This window comes from Callorhinus ursinus, unplaced genomic scaffold (assembly GCF_003265705.2).
Source record: "Callorhinus ursinus isolate GAN/ISIS: 27379988/994484 unplaced genomic scaffold, GSC_fseal_2.0 scaffold65, whole genome shotgun sequence".
NCBI classification, from domain to species: Eukaryota; Metazoa; Chordata; class Mammalia; order Carnivora; family Otariidae; genus Callorhinus; species Callorhinus ursinus.
Genome location: NW_027397127.1, coordinates 6,392,547 through 6,415,210, shown reverse-complemented (window position 1 = coordinate 6,415,210; position 22,664 = coordinate 6,392,547). Strand labels below are relative to the sequence as shown.

The following is a 22,664-nucleotide window of genomic DNA, read 5'->3' as shown; positions in this document are numbered from 1 at the left end:
TTAGATTTCCCAAGGGACCACCCTGCTATAGGGTTTGCTTGAGCATAGCAAAATTTTTTAAATCACCTAATTTTTAAATGCAAGATAATGTACAGGCGAACAATTCCAAATAACATGTTCCTTCGGTGACCACAAAATGTTGATATCATGGGTGATGTACTATTTAGCTTTTAATGAGATGTTATCACTATGTCTGATGCTACTTTAGAAGGGCCAGAATAGGTAAGTGTTCTAAATGAACACTTAAGATGTTTTAGATAATCTGAACTAATTATTTAATCTGTTTCACTGGTGAGATAGTCCACATTAATACATACCATTCTTGTATAAATGCTAAATATTAACTAACATGCTAGAATGTTTTTCCCATTGATCATATTTTCCCCACATTCCACCTTGAAGAAATTTATAGGTAGACTTTTTCATTTGTGTAATCAGATGTAAATCTTATTTTGAGGCTCAATAAATACTCAATAAAATCGTATTTGAATGACCCTAAGGTAAATCTTTTATTAACATTATCGACATATACTTCACATACAATAAAGCACACCCATTTCAAGTGTACCATTGGATGAGTTTTGACAGACGTATATGCTCATGAAACCACCACAGTTTAAATACAGCATTTCCATCAATCCAAAGTGTTTCCTATGCCCCTCTGTGCAATCCCACCGTCACTCCAGCCCTAGGCAACCACTGATTTGCTTTCTGTCATTAGAGATTAGCTTTGCCTTTTCTTGGACTATGTATAAATGCGATCATACAGTCTGTCCTTGTTTTGTGTCTGATTTCAAGGTGAATCTTTTTTAAATGAAATAATGAATCTCTGACTTACCACATCCCGATTTTCATGTAGGGCATTTTCTTAAGCTGCGAAGCCCTTATATAGAGAACATACCTATACACTAATTGAGGTAGAGCCTTTATTGGTTTTAAGGTAGACTGAACTTAACATTTTCACTTGTCTGGAGCCATGGAGAGAAATAACAAGCTTTTACTTAGGTATTTTCTTTAATGTGTCGATTTTCAGCCAATTGTAGGGATTTTTTGGAGCATCTATAATTCCATTCACATTAAATACAGTATTATGATACACATTGTCTGATGGGTCCAGTAAGCAAAATGATGAAGGTTTTGAGAATGATCTAATATTTAAAGTTTAAAAACTAAACACCAGCAGTGTAAAAATCTCAATTACCAGAACACCAAAGTAGCTGGAATTCACTTTTCTCTTCCACTTTTATCATAGAGGCGAATCACAAGAAGAGAGACTAATATATAATACTCAATAGCTGTACCCCCAAATTTCTGATGGATCAGCACTGAGCAGGAAGGAAGTCACTCTTGGTGATCCTACAGAACTCTGTCCTGATTAGCGTTGTTCTGGTCAAAATACTGATGAATAGTTGGATTTAGTGGTTCTCAACATTTTTTGAGGTCATGGATCACCTTGAAAATCTGTTGAAAACTCAGGCCCCCTCTCCATAAGAAAAACGCTTATATACACAAAGTGTCATGTACTGTTTTAGGTAAATTACAGATTCCCTGAATCCAAGATTAAGAACTAGTGACTTGGATAAAAACACAGAAGGGACACTTAACAAATGTGTGAATGCCTTCCTCCTGGGGAGAATGATTACTATGTTGTAGGACTCAAAACGATCTCGATAGCCCGGAAGCTAAGCTGAAATCAAACAGGAATGGAAGGGAAAGTCCAGATTTAAAAATATAGAGTACATGTTGCCCATGAAGAAACCTTAGCTGGGCCAGGCTGGGAAGTAGGCGAGGTTAATCTGAAGCGGTATCTTTGGATCTCTCCTTTCAGTGCCCCTCCTGGCCATCCGACGTCTTAGTTTCTAAACACCCAGGATTCTCATGCACCTACTAGCTCAGTGACCCACTCAGCTGTGCATCCCTCAGGCATAATTCATTGCTCAGGACCTACCTCTACCCTTGCAACCGCTTTATTTTTTACAGATTTTATCTATTTATTTGAGAGAGAGATTGCACACGAGTGGGGGGAAGGGGCAGAGGGAAAGAATCTCCAAGCAGACTCCCTGCTGAGCACAGAGCCTGGATGTGGGGCTCAGTGTCAGGACCCTGAGCTCATGACCTGAGCCGAAATCAAGAGTTGGACACTCAACGGACTGGGCCCTCCAGCCCCCCTCCCTTGGTCCCATTTTAAAAAAGCAGTTGTTGTGTGACCTGTTCTTGTCTCGTGACCATGATCTTTTATCATCCGGTGATGTCATTTGGATTGATAATGAACGAGCTCTTTTTTGAGTATTTCACCTTTTGAAAGGGGACCCTTGAACACAGGGAATTCCTTAATCCAAAGAGTCTAAATGGTGGGATTTCAAGCACCAGAACAATCCCGAGGGGAGCTACTTCTGGAGAAAGGAGTCTTCTCGCATCAAACCATGTGGGTTATCATCTACGCTACCTACTTGTAAGCCACTTGGGGTGAGTGCAAGTTTCATCTCGGTCTCCTCAGTCTTCTATTAGCATATCCATAATACACCATGTATTTGTTTGCGATAAATCCTGAGGCCCTGTAAAAGATGAAATCGTAACAAAATTTTCACCAAAGTTTACTTGGGCAGGAAAGTGGGCTCATGTTAAAGAGCTTTCCAACAAGGGAACCAAGCAAAGGCAGATCAGAAAATAAGTAATAGAATGGATCATTACCCACACATTCTGATTAAACTTCAAATTATTTCAGCATAATTCTCATTCAGAGAGGGTACTACCGGGTTTATTTTGCCATAGAGAGTTAAAATTTAAGTGGGTGGTCCCAATGAAATCCCAGGTTTCTTAACCATTCACTTCTCACTGTCTAAAAAGATTTCCAGGAACTTCCCTCAGCTCTTTGTTTCTGTACTTAGCAACTGGGATATGCTAAAGTCAACAGAACAGCTTTCTGGCTGTAGGTATTTATTCTCCTCAAATTCATCTGTTTATTCAGTCATCCGCTGGGTATTAATGGATTGAACGGCTGCTATGAACCAGGTACTGTGGCCGGTGACACCATGAGTAGAATTAGAGCTACCTCTTGTCCCCGAGTAGCTTACAGCCTCGCTAACTATGACAATGTCTTGCATGTTATCAACAGTAGTGTGCTGACAGCAGGCAAGGAGGGCTGGAATTTGTACTGCACAGGGGAGGGCCTCCAAATTATAGGCCTCCTTTCTCTTTGAGAAAAAGGGACTAAAACATAGTGATTCTTGACCAATAGCTAAGAAATCACGTGCACTGATATCTCCAGCGGCCTTCAGAGTACCAGGTGACCTCTACCCCCAATACACACTGGGAAGTTCATATTTGCAGCTCTTACCCTGGCCTTTGTGTAACTTGGGCTCGATGAGCTTTCACTAAGAGAAGCTAGAAGAGCTAGGAGGGGGCTTTGGGAGAACAGCACTCAACCTTTTTCAACCGCAGCACACGTGAGGGTCCTAACACACACAATGGCCCACTCCTGCCTCTGATGGGGTGGAGAGGGAGATAATAAGAGAGTTACCTTCTTAGCTGGGGAGACAGGAAGGGGTAAACGCTTAAAAAGTTGGGTCATTCCTATTTATCCGCACCCAATCCCCAGAGGAGACTCCCTGCGTGAGGAGGGAAAATAATCTATCTGCCTGACATTATACCGAGTGGACTAGATCCCAGTGTAATGCTCTTTCAACGGCAACAAATTAATTTCAATGAAACAAACCCAAAGTTGTAGTAATAAACGATTGTTTTACAATGTCTATGTGCTGGAAAACAGGTCAGAGGGTCTCATGAAAGCTTCAAACCAATCAACAGTCAATAATCTTGTCTTTGAAGCTTTGGTTTCAACAAGGCAAAACAAAGCAAAGGCTTAGAGATGTTACCAAAGGTTCCAGGAAACCAAAAACAAACCACCAAAGTAAAGAAAAGCAGGTTGGGGGGGGGCGAAGATGCTACAACTACCAGGTAATTATCAAAATGCCACAGTACTTTCCATTTGGTCCAGTTTTTGACTAGAGGCAGACAGAAAATGACCCAAGATCCAGGAAAGCTCCATTCCTCTGGCTCTGGGTATTTTCTCAACTGTAACATGGGAGACGATTTTTTGCCTTCTTAAAGGCTGCAGTGGAGAATGGATTATAAATGTTTGTAAACTATATAGTGTGGTAGAACTATACTGTTGTAAAAACCACATCCCCTGCTAATTGGTTCAATACTCTTTTTTTCTCTTGACCAGAGATTCTTAACCTTTTGGGGAGTCACAGATCCCTCTGAGAATCTGGTGAAAGCTACAGAAAGAACGCTTTTCCCGGAAAAATAGACATACAGATGTCTGCCATTTCAGGCAGTCAGAACTGTGACGCTGGAGCCATAGAACCCAAAGTAAAGAGCCCCCACACCGTATCACACTTGCCGGCAGACTGACCTGGGGGCTCAACAGCGTGACACGGTATGGAAAGAGCAGCAGACAGAGCCATGTCATGACCTCACTGTAGCTGACACAGTTAGGAAATGGGGAAATCAGAACACAGGGGTCATTCAGTTAAACTGCTAAGTCAAAGATTATGAAGTAAGACGCTGATTTACCCTGAGTATCACAGAAACTCCCTCAAACTGTGGATTCCCTCCAAGAGATACTTACACTTTTTTTTCCCACTGTTCCTATTTACCTGCATCTTTCAGCTTATATTCAGTTAAGCTTTACAACTGAAATTCTCATCTTTCTTGAGGTCATTTGGAAGCAACTATAAAACCTGCTGACCTTGAATCACCTTCATCTCTACTGGGTTTCCTATATGAACAGATAACAATCTGATCAGTATCCAGGGCCATTAATATCCTTATAATATATAGTTGATATTTATAAAATGCCAGTAGCCTACAAATTAACTGAGGCTCGGTTTCATCTGTTTCTTATTAAAGAACTAAGATCAGTTTTCTTTCACACCCAAAAAGCCGATTACCTCAGACAAGAAATGTCTGAGTTTATGAAATGTCTTACTTTATGAAGAGTAAATGCCTTCAGACCTAACAGGCCCGATTAGATGAGATACGACTTTACTCTGTTCACTGCTAAAAACCACTGGAAAGAAATTATTTCCCCTGTCATCAATTCTATCCCTGGCATTCAATAAACAAACGTTTAGTTGCATAAGAAGATGCTTCCCTGATTAATATTTGTAAAGATCGGCACTCAAAATATTTATGTAAAGGTTTTACATCATCAACGACAGGACACCTTTCGTGTTTACAGAACTCATTTCAGCTACTGGCGATTAAGTCTCCGACCTACAATTAATGCAAGTTTGTGGGCTCACGAGGATCACTTATTTTAAGCAATATTTGCAGCATGAGATTCAAATTAAAAACATAATTTGAAGAGTCACTTGGAGTTCATTAGATTTTATGACAATAGCAATCATTTACGTTGTTTCCCTAAATTGAGATCAAGGTTACACTTATTTTCTTTGCTCACATTTAATTAGCAACTCAGAAGATTACTATTTTTAAAGATTTTAGCTGCAGCTCAAGCTTCGCTAATTTTATTGACGTTAGAGCTAGCAAAACTGAGAAATGTCTTTATGAAGGATTTTAAGGTTTACTACATGGGGTGTCCAACCGATTTGAAAGGGAAACTGGGAGATTCTCGCAACATTTTATTTTTTGTTTCTGAAATACAAATCAAAATACATTTTTGTTACATATCACATTAACAAGTTTGACATTTCTTCCCAATACAGGATGACTTAATGTAGGTACTTTAAAACTTCTGTTTTAAAAACAATACATTTTATTTTGGAGGGAAAGAGCTCATTAAAAAGACACATGGGTACACAGGCTCTTATTTTTCATTCTTTTAGTGTTTAGGAATTCTGAACTTGGATAGCATGGCCTCCAACTGAAAATTTGGTCCTTTAAAATATATACGTATTCCTCCCAAAACAAAAAGATTGAAGCGTATTGTTGAAAAAACAGAAATTTTTGGTATAGGCCTCTGAGTGAGCTTGAGAGACAAGTTAGGATGTGTTTCAACTGGACAGTGGAACATTCAAGAACCTACTTAGAAACACGTGACAAACAGCCTGGTGCTATTGGGGTTGTTGTGCCTCAGAGGGGAGGGTGCTAAAGATGCACCAAAGCCACGGAACCCACTAACTCAAAATTAACCCAAATTCGGTACGGCATAATATACAACAAGAGTAGAACAATCTCAACAGTTATTCAATGCCTGGCAAGCTAGTTGTAAGCTTATGACAAAGACCTCAGCAGGAACAATATTCGACACGTTTCTAAGACTTTGAAGACGAAAACACTTCATCGTTCGTGGACGATGGATTGTGCACAAGGACATGAGTTTCCAGGATACCGGGGACAACCACAGAAACATACACAGGAAGAATACATCCAAGCTGCTTAACCTTCCACCATTCTCTTGAGTATTAAACCCAAACCACCTCTGGCCACTTGCAGGGGTGTCTTTTCTTCTTTATTCTCAATGTAAATGCTTGCTCCTTGGGACACCAGCAGTTTCGCTTCTTCCACTCTCTCCTCGTCACAGGCTAAGTGTCTGAAATTGAGGACCACAAAGAGTGATTACTCCCTACCAATTCTATGTAACGATGAGAATTTCCTGATAGGTGGTCTGAACTGCCTATTACTAGGTGGTATAATATTAGAATATTTAGTCAGGAAAGGAAAGACCGATTTGCGTGGGAAAGACTACTCGTGAAGCTAAAATTCCGTGGAACAGCCTTATGGTACCAGATCACGTATCGTAATTCTGGACACATGACCATCGAAGAAGGGATCTAAATGCCAGCCTAAGAACAGCTTCCATATTTTATGGAGATCAGAGTAGTCTGCCCCAAAGGCACCCAATACTTCGGGGCTACAATTTAGAAAAGCCCCAGCTCATAATCTGCTAACAGCAATTGGTGTGGTTGGAATTTTGGAAAAGCAGTTCAAAAGGTGTTGTTATCTCCTTTGATCCTTACATCCACCTTGTAAGTTAACATGGTGGTAATTATCCCCACTTTACAGCTGAAATTGTGGCTGAGGTCGAAGTCCTTACCTATGTTGACAGGGCTGGGCGGTGACTGAGGGGGAAACCTCAGCGGGCACTTACGGTTTATCAGGCAGGGTATCAAGCACTTTACCTGTCATGTTATCTAAGCCTCACAACAGTCTAGTGAGGAAGGAATTATTATCCTCATATCACAGGTGCAGAAATTAAGGCTCAGGAAGGTTAAGTTACTTCTCCAAGTTACTTAATGTACGTGTTTAATATAGTCGGTTAAGTGGCTGAGTTTGAATTGAGTAAACAGCATCTAGCTATCCCCAAATCCTAGGCTCTTCCCGGGACCCTGTCCCGCCTGTCTCCTAGGTTTCTTACTTGTTTATGGAGAAAAGAGCTAGCACATGGGCAAGTCTTTCTAAACCGAGTCACTCGGGACTAAAGAAAAGACTTTTAAAACGAAGAGTTAGGAAAACAATACTTGAAAAAGACTGAATCTCACTTTAGACTAAAAAGGAGACTCAGAATTTCTGGTTCAAAAGAGTCACCACTCACTAAGGAAGAAAAGTAGCCATGTACTGTAGAAAAAAATACCAAGGCAGAGGATGGCCTCAGGTGATAGGCATGAATCAATTCCAGATGGATCTGAGTTACATGAAGAACAGGAACTCTCAACCAAAACCAATGCAATGTCTTTGTTTGCTTTTTTTTTTTTTTTAAAAAAGCCTACAATAAAATACAGGTAAATATTTAACTAATTTCAGGGTGAGAAAGGACTTTCCAGTCATGAGGGAAGATTAATAGGTCTGACTACTTAGAAGCTGAAAAACTTCTGTTCTTTAGAAAAAATAATGAACATGAAAAGACAAACTGGGAAAAAAAGAGTTTCGACTAACACAGCAAGTTAGTATTTTTAGCACGTCAAGTCAAGGGCACTTGAAAAAAAAAAATCACAAAAAATAAATTAATTCCCCGAAAGCAGAGAAAGGGACACACAAAAGGTTCTAATTTAGAGCAGAAATCTAATCAGTTGGAGGCATTAAAAGATGTTTCACTTCGCAGATAATAAAAAAAATGCAAACGACAACTTGAAATACCACGTCTGATATAACAGAAGGCTATTTTCCGTGTTAGTGAGGTAACAGGCACTCTCAGACCTGCTGTCAGGCGGGGCCAATGATACAACTCCTCTGGAAGCACTGTGGTGATATATAGCAATAGTCTCAAAATGTGTGTATTCGTTGACTCAGCAGTCCCACTTCTGGGAGTCTATACTAAGGTAATACTCAACAATATGGCCAAAGATTTTTGTACAAACTTGGTCAGTGTAGCATGATTTATATTCATGGAAAACTCAAAAAAGCTTAAACAATACAGTCAGAGGAATGATTAAATCCTGGCACATCCATAAAATGGAATTGTATACAGCCATGCAAAAATGTTTTAAAAACATTTAATAAAAAAATATTTAAGAACATTGGAAAATGCTCACAATATACTATGAGGTTAAAGGAATAGGATATAATTACATACATAGTATGATCCCAATTTTGCAAAAAAACTCCTTTAAATATGCATATTTGCATACAAAAGAATGGGAGGAAATATATGAAAAGTACAGAGGCAATTTTAACTTTTATCCTTACACTTTTGTGTGCTTCCAAATTTTTTGTCATACACATGTATTATGATTATAAGCAGAAAAAAAAGAAACGACGTGTGAGAATTAGTGCAAGCAGGCTAATGTCAAGGAGAGCACAAATGACCGCTACTTGTCACTTACAGAGGAGTGTTACCCTCAGTGTCTTGGATATTTGTGGATGCTTTGTAGTACAGAAGGATATGAATCATCTTCAAGTTACCCTTGGCTGCCGCCCGGTGCATTGCTGTGGCCTCATAATGGTCCTTAGCATCTGGATTAGCCCCGCCTTCCAGTAACATGACTGCGATCTGGAACCCCGGGGAAGAAAACAATGCAGACGTCTAGTTGTGTTCATGTACAGGTTCAGAACTCAAGAGGGGCAGCCAAGGAACGGGAGCCTACCTCGTGCCTGTTTTTGGAGGCTGCGTAATGTAGGGGGGTACAGCCATTTTGGTTGACGGCATTCACTTGAGCACCTTTACCCAGAAGGGCTTTTACGATCTCATCCCGGCCGGCAGAAGCAGCAATATGAAGAGGAGACCAACCTGCCTATGAAAGAGATAGGCGGTACAAAAAACGGGGGGGGGGGGCAGGGAAGGCACAGGGATTAATGCTGACATGTAGGTAGGGTTTACAAAGAGCTGTGTGTGAATGATTTAAAAAAAAATAACCTTCTTTTCCCCTCATTTAACACTGCAGAACATTTGGAAAGTAGATGTATACAGGAGGGATACCAAACCACCCATAATCCCATAACACAGAAATAATGATACAGGAGTAATTCTAATGTGTTTTCCAGTTGGGATTATAGGACATAAAGTTCTGTGAGTTGCATTTCCCACAATGTCCACTTCTTGTCTTGTTGTGAGAATTTCCTACGCCCTTCTTTGGATTCTTGACTTTATTGGTTGCATATTATTTTATTAATATGGCTATGCCTACTGTATTCAACCAATCCTACACTGAATTTTTATTTCTTTGCTATTATAAATATTCCTTCAGTGAGCATCCTTGAAAAGGCATCTTTGCCTACAAAACATTTCCATCCTTATTCTTCACCAAGTTTTATCTTAATATAACCAATACCATTACAATAAATCTCTGTGTAACAACAATAAAAGGATACCCAGGCCCTGAGTATTCAAGCAATGCTCACACACAAAAAAAGCCTTCCAACATAATAAAAAGGATTTGTGGTCTTGTAGCCTTAATCTGCATGTTAACCTTAAATTATGGGGTACGAGTGGCAGAACCAACATTCTAAAATAATGCACCCACTAGACCTGTGTGAGGTCACCAAGGCCCTGCCATAACTAACTGCCTAGTCATAAAGGTTACAATTTCGTTTGTGAGCGTGATACTCAGTCCTCAGTAAACACCAGTCTGGAGTCTAAAGATAACCGGGCCTTTATCAAGTCTGCCTAGGACTCACATCATCTTTATCATTCACTGGCACTCCAAGTTGCAGCAAGAATTCCACAATTTCTGTATGTCCGGCTGAGCACGCCCAGTGCAACGCGGTTCTGCTGTCCTGCATGGGAAACAAGAGAAGCAAGACGGTCGACATTCTTGAAGAGAAACAGAAGAAGGAAGGAAAGAATGCCGAAAAAGAGTAATACTGGGGCCAGCAAGCCTATAGTTTGGGAACAAGAAATGGAGAGCACAGGATCCTCTGGTAGGTAAACTTACACCACATTACTTACTGTTGTAAGAGAGACCAAGGTTTCAGTAACATGGGGGAGAACCCATTGATGAATGTAATTCTGGGCAGAATCCGGCCTCGAAAGCAGTTGAGCACGAAACTGATTTCACTGCTTTGGCAGAAATACACCTTCGGCTATTTACTATGACGTTATTTATGTACTGTTATGCCAGGCACGCTGCTGGGAGTTTTGCAGTCATTGTTTCATTTAATCTCCATGATCCTGCACAGTGGACATCATCCCCATTTTCCAGATAAGGAAACTAAGACTCCTCAGGCTAAACAACTTGTCCAAGGTCACACAGCTAGTAAATGGTGAAACTGGGCCATAAACCCATCTGACGTTGAAATTTCTAGATGCTCTGGAAAGAATGAATGAACTTTATGGGCAAGAAATGTTCATAAAACTAGTTGAGATTATCTACAGATTCATTTAAAAAGCATACCACACACAAAATGAGAGAGCAACATTACTTTAAAAAGTTAAGAAGCCAGGAGTTAGTTGTGTTTCTCAAAGGGAATTTCTTTTTTTTTTTTTGCAGTGACAGCTGTATTTCTTAGCTCTATGGAAAAGAAAGTGGTATTTTAAACTTTATTACAAAAGAATTCAAACACATAAAAATAGAGAGACTATAATAGAAACCCATATGTCTATTACCTAGATTTAATATTTTGCCATATTTGCCTCACTTCATTTCCTCGATGAGGTTTTTAAAAACAAATCCTAAATATCATGATTTTTCATCCCTAAATATTTCAGTATCTAAAGAATAAGGATGCTGTCCAACAGAGCTATGAGGCCATTATCACACCTACCATAATTAACACTAACTCCTTGATAACATCTAAAAGTTGGTATTCGTATTTCCCCAGCTGTCCCCCAAATGTTTTTTAATAGTTAGCTTGTTTGAATCAGGCTCCAGACACGGCCCATAATTTGCATTTGACTGTTGGTTCTTAAAGTCACTTGACCTGGAATAGCTTCCCTCTTTTTTATTCCATTGACTCAATGAAGAATAGATTATTAAATCTTAATTTGACATTAACTTAAATTTCAAGTATTAAATATTATCAGACCATCATGAAGGTAAATTAGGTAAAGGTAAAGCCATTTGCAGGTTGAGCCATAAAGAAAAGCCCCAGAAGTCAGTCTCCTGACTTCTACTCTTCCCAAAGACACAAAATGGAGATTTGTAAATCCCTGACACTGTATTGCTTAGTGCTTAGCATGGTATCTGTCATAAAGAATGCAATCTATACATATTTGTTGGCTTGCTGAGGTCACCGTGAATCTTTCTAGAAACTCGGGGTGAAAGCATGAGGGTCCTTTGAGCAGAAAGCTTCCCAAAGTCCATTCACTTTTGTTCTGCCTCTGCCTAGGAATGCCCGTTCACTGCCCCAGGAAAATCCCACTCATCCTTCAAGATCCAACCAACCTTCCCTCCTTTGCAAAACCTTTTCAATTATCACAACATTCGCTCTTCTAAGGGAGATTAAATCAGGTCCTGCCATTCTGTGTTCTGAAAGCACCACGTAAACTTCTCTCCAGAGTAGTCACCACAATTTGTTACCGGACGTATGATTTGGGGTTACTTTATTGACGTCTGCTTCTTCCACTCGACTGTATCCCCAGCTCCTAGCAAACTGCCTGGCACAGAATTGGCGTTCGGTTACACGTGTTTCATGGAATAAAACGACGAGTAAGAAGTAAAGAAACCGATTAAAAAAAATAAAAAAGCTTTTCTCCACGGGTAGCTCAAAGATTGGGCATTTCTGAGAAACGCGGTAAACGTTCTAGAAATATCCAAAATTCAGCGAGCTAAGTACCGCCCCTCCTCTCCAAAATATTTGAGGTTTGCGGGGCTAGCTCCCGCCGCCCAATTCCGAGTCCTGAGGTGACCCCGGCTAAGGATGGGGCGGCGGGGGCGGGGATCTGGCCCTTACGGAACCGGCCTCCCTTGGGCCCGGCCAGGCAGCCACCTTAGGCCTCGTCGATGCCGCCGCCTGCGCAGAGGCCCCAGCGCTGCTTTACCTGGTCAGTCCTAGTAGCCAGGGATTTATCGGCCAGGATCCTCTCCTTCAACTCCTCCAGCTTCCCGCTGTAGGCCAGGTTGCAGACCATTAGGTTAGACACACACCCCTCCATGTCTCTTTCCCAGGATCACCGTGAAGCGCGACCCACGACCGCCTCACGTCGCCAGCTATGACTGCCAATCAAAAGAGCCGACTGAGTTCCACCAATCACTGGTCTTCCTCGTTCCTTTGCTTCTTTCCCACCCCGGGGAGCCTCTGGGAGTTGCAGTTTGAGCGCGGTTCTGGGCGGGGAGGCGCCTTTGCTGCTCTCTCCGACTCTGCCCCTAGCAGCGCGGAACTACAGGTCCCAGGGTCCCTTGCGGCCGCCGTAGTCAAGTGGCCGGTGGAATTGGCCCAGGATGACAGCTGGAGAATGGAGTCAGGTACGGGGAGCGGCTTCGTGTGGAACCGGGGTGGGTGGTCGCTGTTGGGCCATTGAGTCGGCCGCGAGAAACGGGTGCGGGGTCCTGGCAAGAGAGTTATGGGAGCCTGAGGGTCCTGTCCCACGGGGGCCCTGACCTGCAGTGGCAGGCGGAAGGGACAACAGTAGGAGCTGAGGACTACCTCCTGGGCTCGTGCGGGTGGCGGCGGCTACCCTCCCCCTCCCTGCCGCCGCCAAAGGAGTGGAAACAAGTAGGGGTTAATTATTCTGACATCTCGGCGGAGTGGCATCAGGGCAGAATTCTGTCACAGCAGTGATAGCATTACTCCGTAGTAAGGTGATGTGCCAGGGTGATGCCAAAGGCATGGTGTGAGGCCATAGGAGCCACTTGATATCTGATTGACCTCGGTGAGTCCATGGCCTGGTGACATCACAACTTGATGAGAGTCATCTTGATACTGTGGTATGGTGTTGGCCCTTTAATGTCATGATAATAACGATGACATCGAGGCTTTGCTAGAAATATTAAGCTAATAGCGTTTCTATTTATGGAAATCCCAAAGAGATGCAAGGCTTATCCTTTATAGGACATATCCAGGAGGGCTTTATGCCAAAACTAGGTAATGATAAGAATACACTCAAGAAAGAGACTGATTATGTTTATATTTATCCTGTTATGGTGTAGAGCAGGGCTTGGCAAACTTTCTGTGAAGCGCCAGATAGTAAATAGTTCAGGCGTTGCAGGCCAAAAGGCAAAATTGCGGATAATTTGTAGGCACTTATATAACAAGAGAGAAAACAAATTTCAACAAATGTTTATTGATGAAATCCAAAATAAAACAATAGTTGAGTACTTTTTTTTTTGTTATACAGGACTACTAGTAGAAATAATGGAATTCTTTTGGGGAGATAACATTTTATTTAATTGGGGCTCACAGAGTTCCCCATCTTAAAAATCATGTCAAGTGTTCATCCGTTAATGCTGATCTGTAATGAGATTTTCTTATTTCATCTTTGTAAATGTCTTTTCACAATGATAGGTACTGCCAAATACTGATATCAACCCACAAGCATATTCTTGTTAATTTTTATTTGATTTTTAAAATTTCCGAATAGCTTTAGCTTTATAGAAAAATTGCAAAGGTAGTACAAAATTCCTGTGTACCCTTCACCCAGTTTCCCCTACTGTTCTTTTCTTATTTTTAACAGCTTTATTGAAATGTATTTTATGTACCATAAAATTCACTCAGTTCAAATGTATAATTAAATGATTTTTAGTAACTTTACTGAGTGGTGCAACCATCACCATAATCAGTCTTAGATCACTCCCCCAATAAGATCCTTCGTGCTCATTTATAGTTAAAACTTGTTCCCACTCCCAGCCCCAGGTAATGACTAATCTACCTTCTGTCTCTATAAATTTGCCTATTCTTGACATTTCATCTAAATAAAATCTTACAATATGTGGTCTTTTGTGCCTGGCTTCTTTCACTTAGCATGATATTTTTAAGGTTCATCCATATTGTAGCATGTATCAGTACCTCATTAATTTTTATTTCCAAATAGTATTCTATTTTATGGCTATAACACACTTTTTCTGTCTACTCAGTAGTTCATAGGTTGTTTCCAATTGTTGGCTATTACTACTAATGTTAGCTGCTAAGAACATTTGTGTACAAGTCGGCCCGTGGACCTATGTTTTCATTTCTTATTGGTAGATACCTAAGGGTGGGATTACTGGGACATAGGGCAAATTTATGTTTAACTTTTCGAGGAACTGCAAAACTGGTTTCCTTGATGGCAGCACTATTTGCTTTTCGGCCAGCAATGTAGGAGGGTTTCTCTTTCTCCAAATCCTTGCCAACATTTGTTATTGTCTGTCTTTTTACCATAGCCATTCTAAATGGGTGTGAAATGATAACTCATTGTGGTTATAATTTGTATTTCCTTAATGACTAGTGATGATGAGCATCGTCTTGTGTGCTTATTAGCCAGTTGTGTATCTTCTTGGATGAAGTGTCTGTTCTCATATTTTCCCCATTTTTGAATTGAGTTATTATCTTTATTGTCTTTTCATTGTTGAATTGTAAGAATTGTTTATACCTTCTAGATACAAGTCCTTGCCAGATATATGATACGTGGGTATTACTACTAGCCTGTTGCTTGCCTTTTCATTTTCTTAATGGTGTCTTTTGAAGTGCAAAGGTTTTGAATTTTGATGAGTTCCAATTTATAATTTTTTCTTTTGTGAACCATGCTTTTGGTGTTTTACATTTTTTAAAGTGTACAGTTTATTATTAATGTATTTTAGAGTTGTGTTACCATCAACACAATCTTATTTAAAAGATTTCCATCACGCCGGAAAGAAACCTCGTGCCCATTTCAGTCACCCCTCATTGCTACTCCCAGCCTTAGGCAACCAAGAGTCTATTTTCTGTTTCTATGGATTTTCATTTTCTGGGTTTTCATACAAACAGACACAATATGTGGTCTTTTGTGTCTGCCTTCTTTCACTTAGCATGTTTTTGACCTTTATCCAAGTTTTACTATGTAGCAGTACTTTGTTCCTTTTTATAGCTGAATAATATTCCATTGTATGGGTATACAATATTTTATCTGTTCATCAGTTGATGGGAATTTAGGTGGTTTCCACCTTTTGGTTGTTATGAATAATGCTCCTATAAACATTCGTGTGCAAGTTTCTGTGCAGACATGTGTATTCATTTCTCTTGGTACATATCTAGGAGTAGAATTGCTAGGCCACAGGGCAGCTCTTTTTAACCTTGTGAAGAACTGCCAAACTGTTTTCTACAACCACTGCACTGTTTTACAGTTCCACCAGCAATGTATGAGGGTTTTAATGTCTCCATCCCTTTGCCAACACTTGTTAATGTCTGTCTTTTTGATTATAGCCATTCTAGTGGGTGTGAAGTGGTGTATCATTGTGATTTTGTTGTTTTGACTTGTTATGGGAAGTGTGTAAAGCATGTTGACCTTACTTTTGGTTCAAACAGTGGTAGTTGTTGAAATGACTTTTCTTCAGTGTAAGTTTCACAAAGAAGTGCTGTTTTGCCTTGTTGTTTTAGATTGAATTAATTAAGAAACATTATCAAGTCTGCAGCGAAAGCTCATTTCCAGAGCCATTCAGTGTTTGATTTTGTCCAACAGTTTAAAAATGTAAAAATCATTCCTACTTTGTTTCTCAGATGAAAAACATGAGTGGTCTTAATCTGGCCTGCCAGATGCAGTTTGCTGGTGATGGGTCTAGAGTGAGTGTCCTGTATGTAGTAGGTGTTCAATAAATGTCTTGTTAATTACAGAGATACAGCAGGCTGGTTGTGTGGTATTCACACAGGATTGAATATAGTAATATTTTACCTTAATAATACATTAAGGAATTGGATTTGATTGCTAAGAACAGCTGGAAAAACAACTCTAAGTACCTCTCCTACTGAGTGACTTGTTTGGGTTATCTTCTTTTGTAGATAGTGTCTTGTACTTTTATTTTATTTATTTTTATTTAATTTTTAAATTTATTTTATTTTTTCTTTTGCTACCATATGGCAGTTAACTTTCAATTCTGAGTCCCCTGAGGCTAAGGGTAAGGTAACCCTTGACTTTTTGAAGGCTGAAAGACAAACAGATCTATAAGGGAGAAGGTTTCTTTTGTCTCTGGCCCCAAGTTATGGAGGAACAAGGTGGTGACTGTTTATCTATCAAGAGTCAAAGGAGGCCCCTATTAGGGAATGACTCCCTTGTTGCTCATATGATTGAATGTTTCCTGTTGCCTTTTCTACATGGTCACCTAGATTTTAGGTCCTAGAACAAGCCAGATTCATCTTCTGGACTAAGAATAACTAACATTTATCAATCATATGTGTCAGATAGTGGTCTTATATCTCATTTAATCCTTCACAACAATCCTACGAGGTAGGTACTATTATCCTTCCAGTCCCCACCTATTTAAAAATGAGAATGCAGGTTCAGAGAATCGAAGCAATCTAACATGCCTAAGGCCACATGATTTAGTAAAAGTTGGAGCTAAAATTGAAATCTGTGCCTAACACCCTAGCACTTAACCACTGCAACATAGTGCTCGATATTGCTGAAAATGAAATTATATATAAATGAAAACCTCGGATAAGGCAACACTAATTCCTACAGCTCTTTCAGGCTGTAACTCTACCTCTGATAGTAAGAAAATGACATGTTTTTCATGCTCTAGAGCAATGCTGTTGTATAGAACTCTTTGTGATGATGGAAAAGTTCTATTATCTATGCTGGTCTAGTATGGTAGTGTTAACTTTAAAAATAAAACTGTTGGGGCGCCTGGGTGGCTCAGTCAGTTAAGCGTCTGCCTTTGGTTCAGGTCATGATCCCCAGGTCTCAGGGTCCTAGGATCGAGCCCAGCATCGGGCTCCCTGCTCCGCAGGGAGCCTGCTTCTCCCCCTCCCTCTGTCTGCTGCTCTGCCTACCTCTGCTCTCTCTCTCTCTCTCTCTGTCAAATAAATAAATAAAATCTTTTAAAAAAATAAAAAAATAAAAATAAAATAAAACTGTCAGTTACTTTAACGGCAAAAATGGGTTTATTCAGGAATAGCAGAGAATCACAATTCAGGACGTGCAAGCTACAGCAAAACCATAGGCAAGTCTGGAGAACAAAGAAGAATGTGGTTTTATAGAGGAAAGCGGGGAGTTGGGAGGACCTGTTATAAGCAAAAAGCCCATTGTAGTAAACTGGGAGTTTGAAGTGTAGTAGCTTTTTACTGGTTGAGTTGTGACAGTCTCTCATCGGCTGGGCCATTTCCACCCAAGGAGAAAATCTTTCTTCCTCCTGCTGGGATAATAAAGGAAGGCTTCTTCCTGTTGGGAATACAAGACAGGTCTCTTCCTGTTGGGGGTCTGCAATTGACAAGTGGTAAGGTGTGAGAGTTCCCCCTTCTGGCCTCTTGACTCCATTTTACTGATGTTTCCCTTTATTAATTTTCACAACAGCTACTAGTCCCATTGAGCGCTTGAAATGTGTCTAGGAACTAAATTTTAAATTTCATTTAATTTTAATTATTTTAAATTTGAACAGCTTCATGTGGCTAATGGTTATAATTTTGGACAGTGCAGAGAGAGGCAATTTCCCCTTATGTGCCCCTTTCTAATCATTGCTAAATATTTTACTCAATGCAAATACTCTTTTCATCGCACAACTGGAAATGAATATATTCTATAGTGAAACAAACTTGAGGACACCTTACACAGGGTGAATGCAAATCAGTAAACTGTGTAACAGTCTCAGGAATACGTCCTGGGTTACCCAGAATGAAACTCCTCCATCCCTACCACTTACCGGATAAAGTTTGAACAACTGGCCTGAAGACGTTTTGCAATTCATAATTCATTGTTTGAAGATGTAATTCATTTATGTGGCTTACTGCAAAACCTTCACAATTGCCAGTTGCCTGGTTTAACAGGAGATGTTTTAATCTGTGGCTATAATATTTTTTTAAGCACATGTTTTGATGTTATGGATAAATGTCTTTGGTATATGTCACTGGCCTATATACACCTTCTCCATTTAAAATCTATCCCTTAGTACAACCAACTATTATAATAAAACATTTTATTTACTTTTCCTTGTGTTTTAGCTTCCACATTCTTGTTTCTAAGTTATTCTGTAAGTGGTTTCTTTTTTCTTAACTTTTTAAAAATCAATAATAAAAGACTCACCCATTGTAGAAATAGTACAGAAAAACTCTGTATATTCTTCATCCAGTTTGCCCCAATCATATGATTTTATGTAATCATAATACAATATGAAAAGCAGGAAATTGATGTTGGAATGATGTGTGTGTACAGTTCTGTGTTACTTTATCACATGAGTAGATTTGTGTAACCATCATGGCAATCAAGATACAGAAATATTCCATCACTAGAAAGCTACCCATTTATGGTCGCACCCACCACTTACCCCAGATAAATACTAATGTGTTCTCCTTCTCTATAATTTTGTCGTTTTGAGAATTTTATATAAATGGAATCAAAAAGTGTGTGACTTTTCCATTTTTTTGCTTCATACTTTTACTTCAGATCCATCCAAGTTGATAAGTGTATCAATAGTTTCTTCTTTTTTATTGCTGGGTATTCCATGCCTTGGATATACTAAAATTAGGATGAAGTTCACCCCTTCTCCTATTGAGGGACATTTTGGTTATTTCCAGTTTGGGGCTATTACAAGTAAAACTGTTATGAACATTTGAGTGTAGGATTTTGTGTAGACCTAAGTTTTTGTTTCTCTGATGTAAATGCCCAGGAGGACAATTGCTGGGTCCTATGGTAAGTGTATGTTTCGTTTTTAAAGAAACTGACAAACAATTTTACCATTTTATATCCCTACTGGCAATGTATGAGAGATCCAGCTTCTCTGCATCCTTGCTGGTACTGGTAATGTCACTGTTTTCAGTTGAGCCATTCTGATAGGTGCATAGTGATTAATAACTTATTGTGATTTTATTTGCATTTCTGTAATGGCTAAGCAGAGTCAACATTTTTTTAATGTGTTTATTTGCCACCCTCGTATCTTCTTCAGAGAAATGTTTCTTTGTATACTTCGCCCGTTTTGTAATTGCATTGTTTGGGTTTGGTTTGTGTGTGTGTGTGTTTTAAACTGTCAAGTTTTGAGAGTTGTGTGTATAGTCTAGATACAAGTTGTTTGTCATATATGTAATTTGCAAGTATTCTCTAGCAGCCTATGGCTTGTCTTTTTATCTTATTAATAGGATTTTTCACAGAGCAAGAACTTAATTGCGATGGTGTCCAATTCACTGATTTGTTTTTTCTTTTCTGGATTGTGCTTTTGTTGTACTAACTCTTCATCAAGCCCTGTATCTCAAAGATTTTCTCCTAGATTTTTTATAAAAGTTTTCTAGTTACATTTAACATTTAAGTCCACAATCCATTTTCATGTAATTTTTGTATATAATGTGAGGTTTGAGTTGAGATTAATATTCTAAACTGCAGATACCCAATTGCTTCAGCTTCATTGAATTGCTTTTGTACTGTGGTAAAAAAAAAAAAATGAGTATGCTGAATTCGTATAGGCCTATTTCTGGGTTTTCTGTCCTGACTCATGTGTCTATCTATGTGTCTGTCGTTCTGCCACACCCCAGAGTCTTAATTACTATAACTCTGTAATAAGTTTAAAAATTGGGTAGAGTGATTCCTCCTACTTTATTATTTTTTAAATATTGCTTGTTTCTTTTCCTTTTCCTATATGTTTTAGAATAATCTTGCTTATATCTTAAACAAATTGCTATGATGTTGATAGGAATTATATTAGACTTGTATATCAGTTTGGGGAGAACAGATATCTTTACTGTGTTGAGTTTTTCAATCCGTGAATGGGGACTGTCTCTCCATTTATTTAGATTTTCTTTTATTTCTTTTCTTGGCATTGTGTTGTTTTCAGCATACAAGTCTTATACATATGTTTTGAGAATTATAACTATTTTGTTTATTTGAGTGACTCTCAATGGTATTGTATTTTGAACTTTGGTTTCCATGTGTCCATTGCTAGTATATAGTAATGCAGATGATTTTTGTATGATGATCTTGTACCCTGCAATGTTGCTGAATTTGCTAAGTTCTAGGTGGTTGTTTTATGTTTGTTTGTTTTGGTTGATTTCTTCAATTTTCTTTGTAGACCATCTTGTCATCTGCAAGTAGGGACAATGATATTTCTTCCTTTTTATTCGATATGCTTTTTATTTATTTTTTCTTCCCTTATTGTTCTGTCCAGGACTTCTAGTATGTTGAATAGCAGTGGTGATAGCTGAACCCTTGCCTTGTTCCCAATCTTAGCAAAGAAGCAGTCAGTCTTTCAGCATTAAGTATGATGTTAGCTGTAGGTTTTTCTTTCTTTCTTTTTTTGTAGATATTCTTTCTATTTATTTATTTATTTATTTATTTTATTATTATGTTATGTTAATCACCATACACTACATCATTAGTTTTTGATGTAGTGTTCCATGATTCATTGTTTGCACATAACACCCAGTGCTCCATGCAGAACATGCCCTCCTTAATACCCATCACCAGGCCAACCCATCCCCCCACCCCCCCTCCCCTCTAGAACCCTCAGTTTGTTTTCAGAGTCCATAGTCTCTCAAGGTTCATCTCCCCCTCCGATTTCCCCCCCTTCCTTTTGTAGATACTCATTTGAAAGTTGAGGTAAAGGGTGCGTGGGTGGCTCAGTGGGTTAAGTGTCCAACTCATGATTTCGGCTCAGGTCAAGTCATGATCTTATGGATTCTGGAATCAAGCCCCATGTCGGGCTCCATGCTCATTGGGGAGTCAGCTTGATATTCTCTCCCTCTGCCCCTCCTCCACCCTCTCTCATTCTCAAATAAACAAATCTTAAAAAAAAAAGCTGAGGCAATTTCCTTTCAATTTCCAATGTTCTAAGCATTTTTTAAAATCACAAATGAGTGTTGAATTTTGTTAAATAGCTCTTCTGTATCAGTTGATATGAGCATTATTAGTTGTCTCATTTTGTCATAATATGGTAGATTACACTGATTGATTTCCAGATACTGAACCAGCCATGCATCCCTGGAATAAACCCACTTGGTCATGTAGTGTATAAATTTGTTTATATATTACAGAATTCTATTTGCTAATGTTTTGTTAAGGATTTGTGTGTCTGTACTCATGAATGATATTGCTTGTTATTTAATTTTTTATACTATCTTTGTCTGATCTTAGTATCAATGAAATATTGGCCTTATAATAGTTGGGAAGTATTCACTCTTCTATTTTCTGGAAGAGATTGTGTAATATCAGTATTAATTCTCTGTCAAGTGGTTGGAAGAGTTCTCCAGTGTGACCATCTGGGCCCAGAGATTTCTTTTTTTGGAGTTTTAAAAGTGCAGATTCAATTTCTGTAATAGTCATAGGGCTACTCATATTATCTGTTTCATACTGGGTGAGTATGTGTTTACGGTTTTCAAGGAAGTGGTCCAATCTATCTAAATTGTAAAATTTATATGTGTACATTTGTTTGTAGTATTCCCTTGTTATCTTTTGGGAGTTTGCAGAGTCTCTAGTGATATTCCCTATCTCATTCTGATATTAATTTGTGTCTTCTCTCTTTTTTCAGTTTGTCACTCTTGCTAGAGGTTTATTGATTTTATTGACCTTTTCAAAGAATCAGCTGTTTATTTCATTGATTTTTATTTTTCAATCTCATTGACTTCTGCTCTACCTATTATTTCCTTCCTTTTGCTTTCTTTGGGTTTATTTTGCTCTTCTTTTTGTAGTTTTTTAAGGTGGAAAATTAGATTTTTTAACTTGAGACTTTTCTCCTTTCTAAGGTACATATTTAGTGCTACGAATTCCCCGCTCAGCAGTGGTTTAGCTTCATGTCACATGTTTTTTCTTGCAGTAAATAATACATAATATTAGATCCACTCTCAACAAATTTTTAATTCTACATTACAGTATTGTTAACTCTAGGCATGATGTTGTATGACAGATTTCTAGAACTTTCTCATCTGGCATGGCTGAAACTCTATACCCATTGAACAGCAACTCCCCAATTCTCTCTCTGGCAAGCCTCTGGCAACCTCTGTTGTTCTAAGTTCTGTTTCTTTGAGTTTGAATACTTCAGATACCTCATGTAAGCAGAATGAGGCAGTATCTGATGTTCTGTGACTAGCTCATTTCACTTAGCATAATGTCCTCAAGGTTCATCCATGTTGTAGCATGTGACAGGATTTCTATTTATATGGCAGACTAATATTCTACTGTATGTGTATACCACATTTTCTTTATCCATTTATCTATTGATATACATTTAGGTTATTTCTAC

At 39.0% G+C, this 22,664-nt stretch overlaps 2 protein-coding genes across 3 annotated transcripts in view; one reads left to right on the top strand and one right to left on the bottom strand.

Moving 5' to 3' along the window:
• Window positions 1–479: 479 nt before the first annotated feature.
• Window positions 480–12,554, bottom strand: PSMD10 (proteasome 26S subunit, non-ATPase 10). Of its 2 annotated transcripts, none has more exons than XM_025853663.2 (5): window positions 12,383–12,554; window positions 10,081–10,179; window positions 9,051–9,197; window positions 8,790–8,956; window positions 480–6,559 (listed from the first exon to the last, which is right to left on the bottom strand). In XM_025853663.2, exons 1-5 carry the CDS (start codon window positions 12,494–12,496, stop codon window positions 6,406–6,408), a joined length of 681 nt encoding a protein of 226 aa, XP_025709448.1. In that variant the 5' UTR covers window positions 12,497–12,554; the 3' UTR covers window positions 480–6,405. The 2 variants fall into 2 exon arrangements, with proteins under 2 accessions (XP_025709448.1, XP_025709449.1); XM_025853664.2 differs by having other exon boundaries at window positions 6,421–6,559; window positions 8,869–8,956; window positions 12,383–12,553.
• Window positions 12,554–22,664, top strand: part of ATG4A (autophagy related 4A cysteine peptidase) — a 53,445-nt gene continuing 43,334 nt past the window's right edge. The window contains exon 1 of the mRNA XM_025853661.2: window positions 12,554–12,806. Coding sequence (XP_025709446.1) covers window positions 12,554–12,806 — 253 coding nt within the window. The remainder of the gene's footprint in view (window positions 12,807–22,664) is intronic.

Excerpts from the sequence above, each read along its gene's own strand:
- PSMD10 (XM_025853663.2), bottom strand. The coding sequence starts at position 12,496 with ATGGAGGGGTGTGTGTCTAACCTAATGGTCTGCAACCTGGCCTACAGC. Across the intron at positions 10,180-12,382 it reads TGGCTACTAGGACTGACCAG|GACAGCAGAACCGCGTTGCA; the intron begins GTAAAGCAGCGC and ends TTTCCCATGCAG. Across the intron at positions 9,198-10,080 it reads CAGTGAATGATAAAGATGAT|GCAGGTTGGTCTCCTCTTCA; the intron begins GTGAGTCCTAGG and ends TCTCTTTCATAG.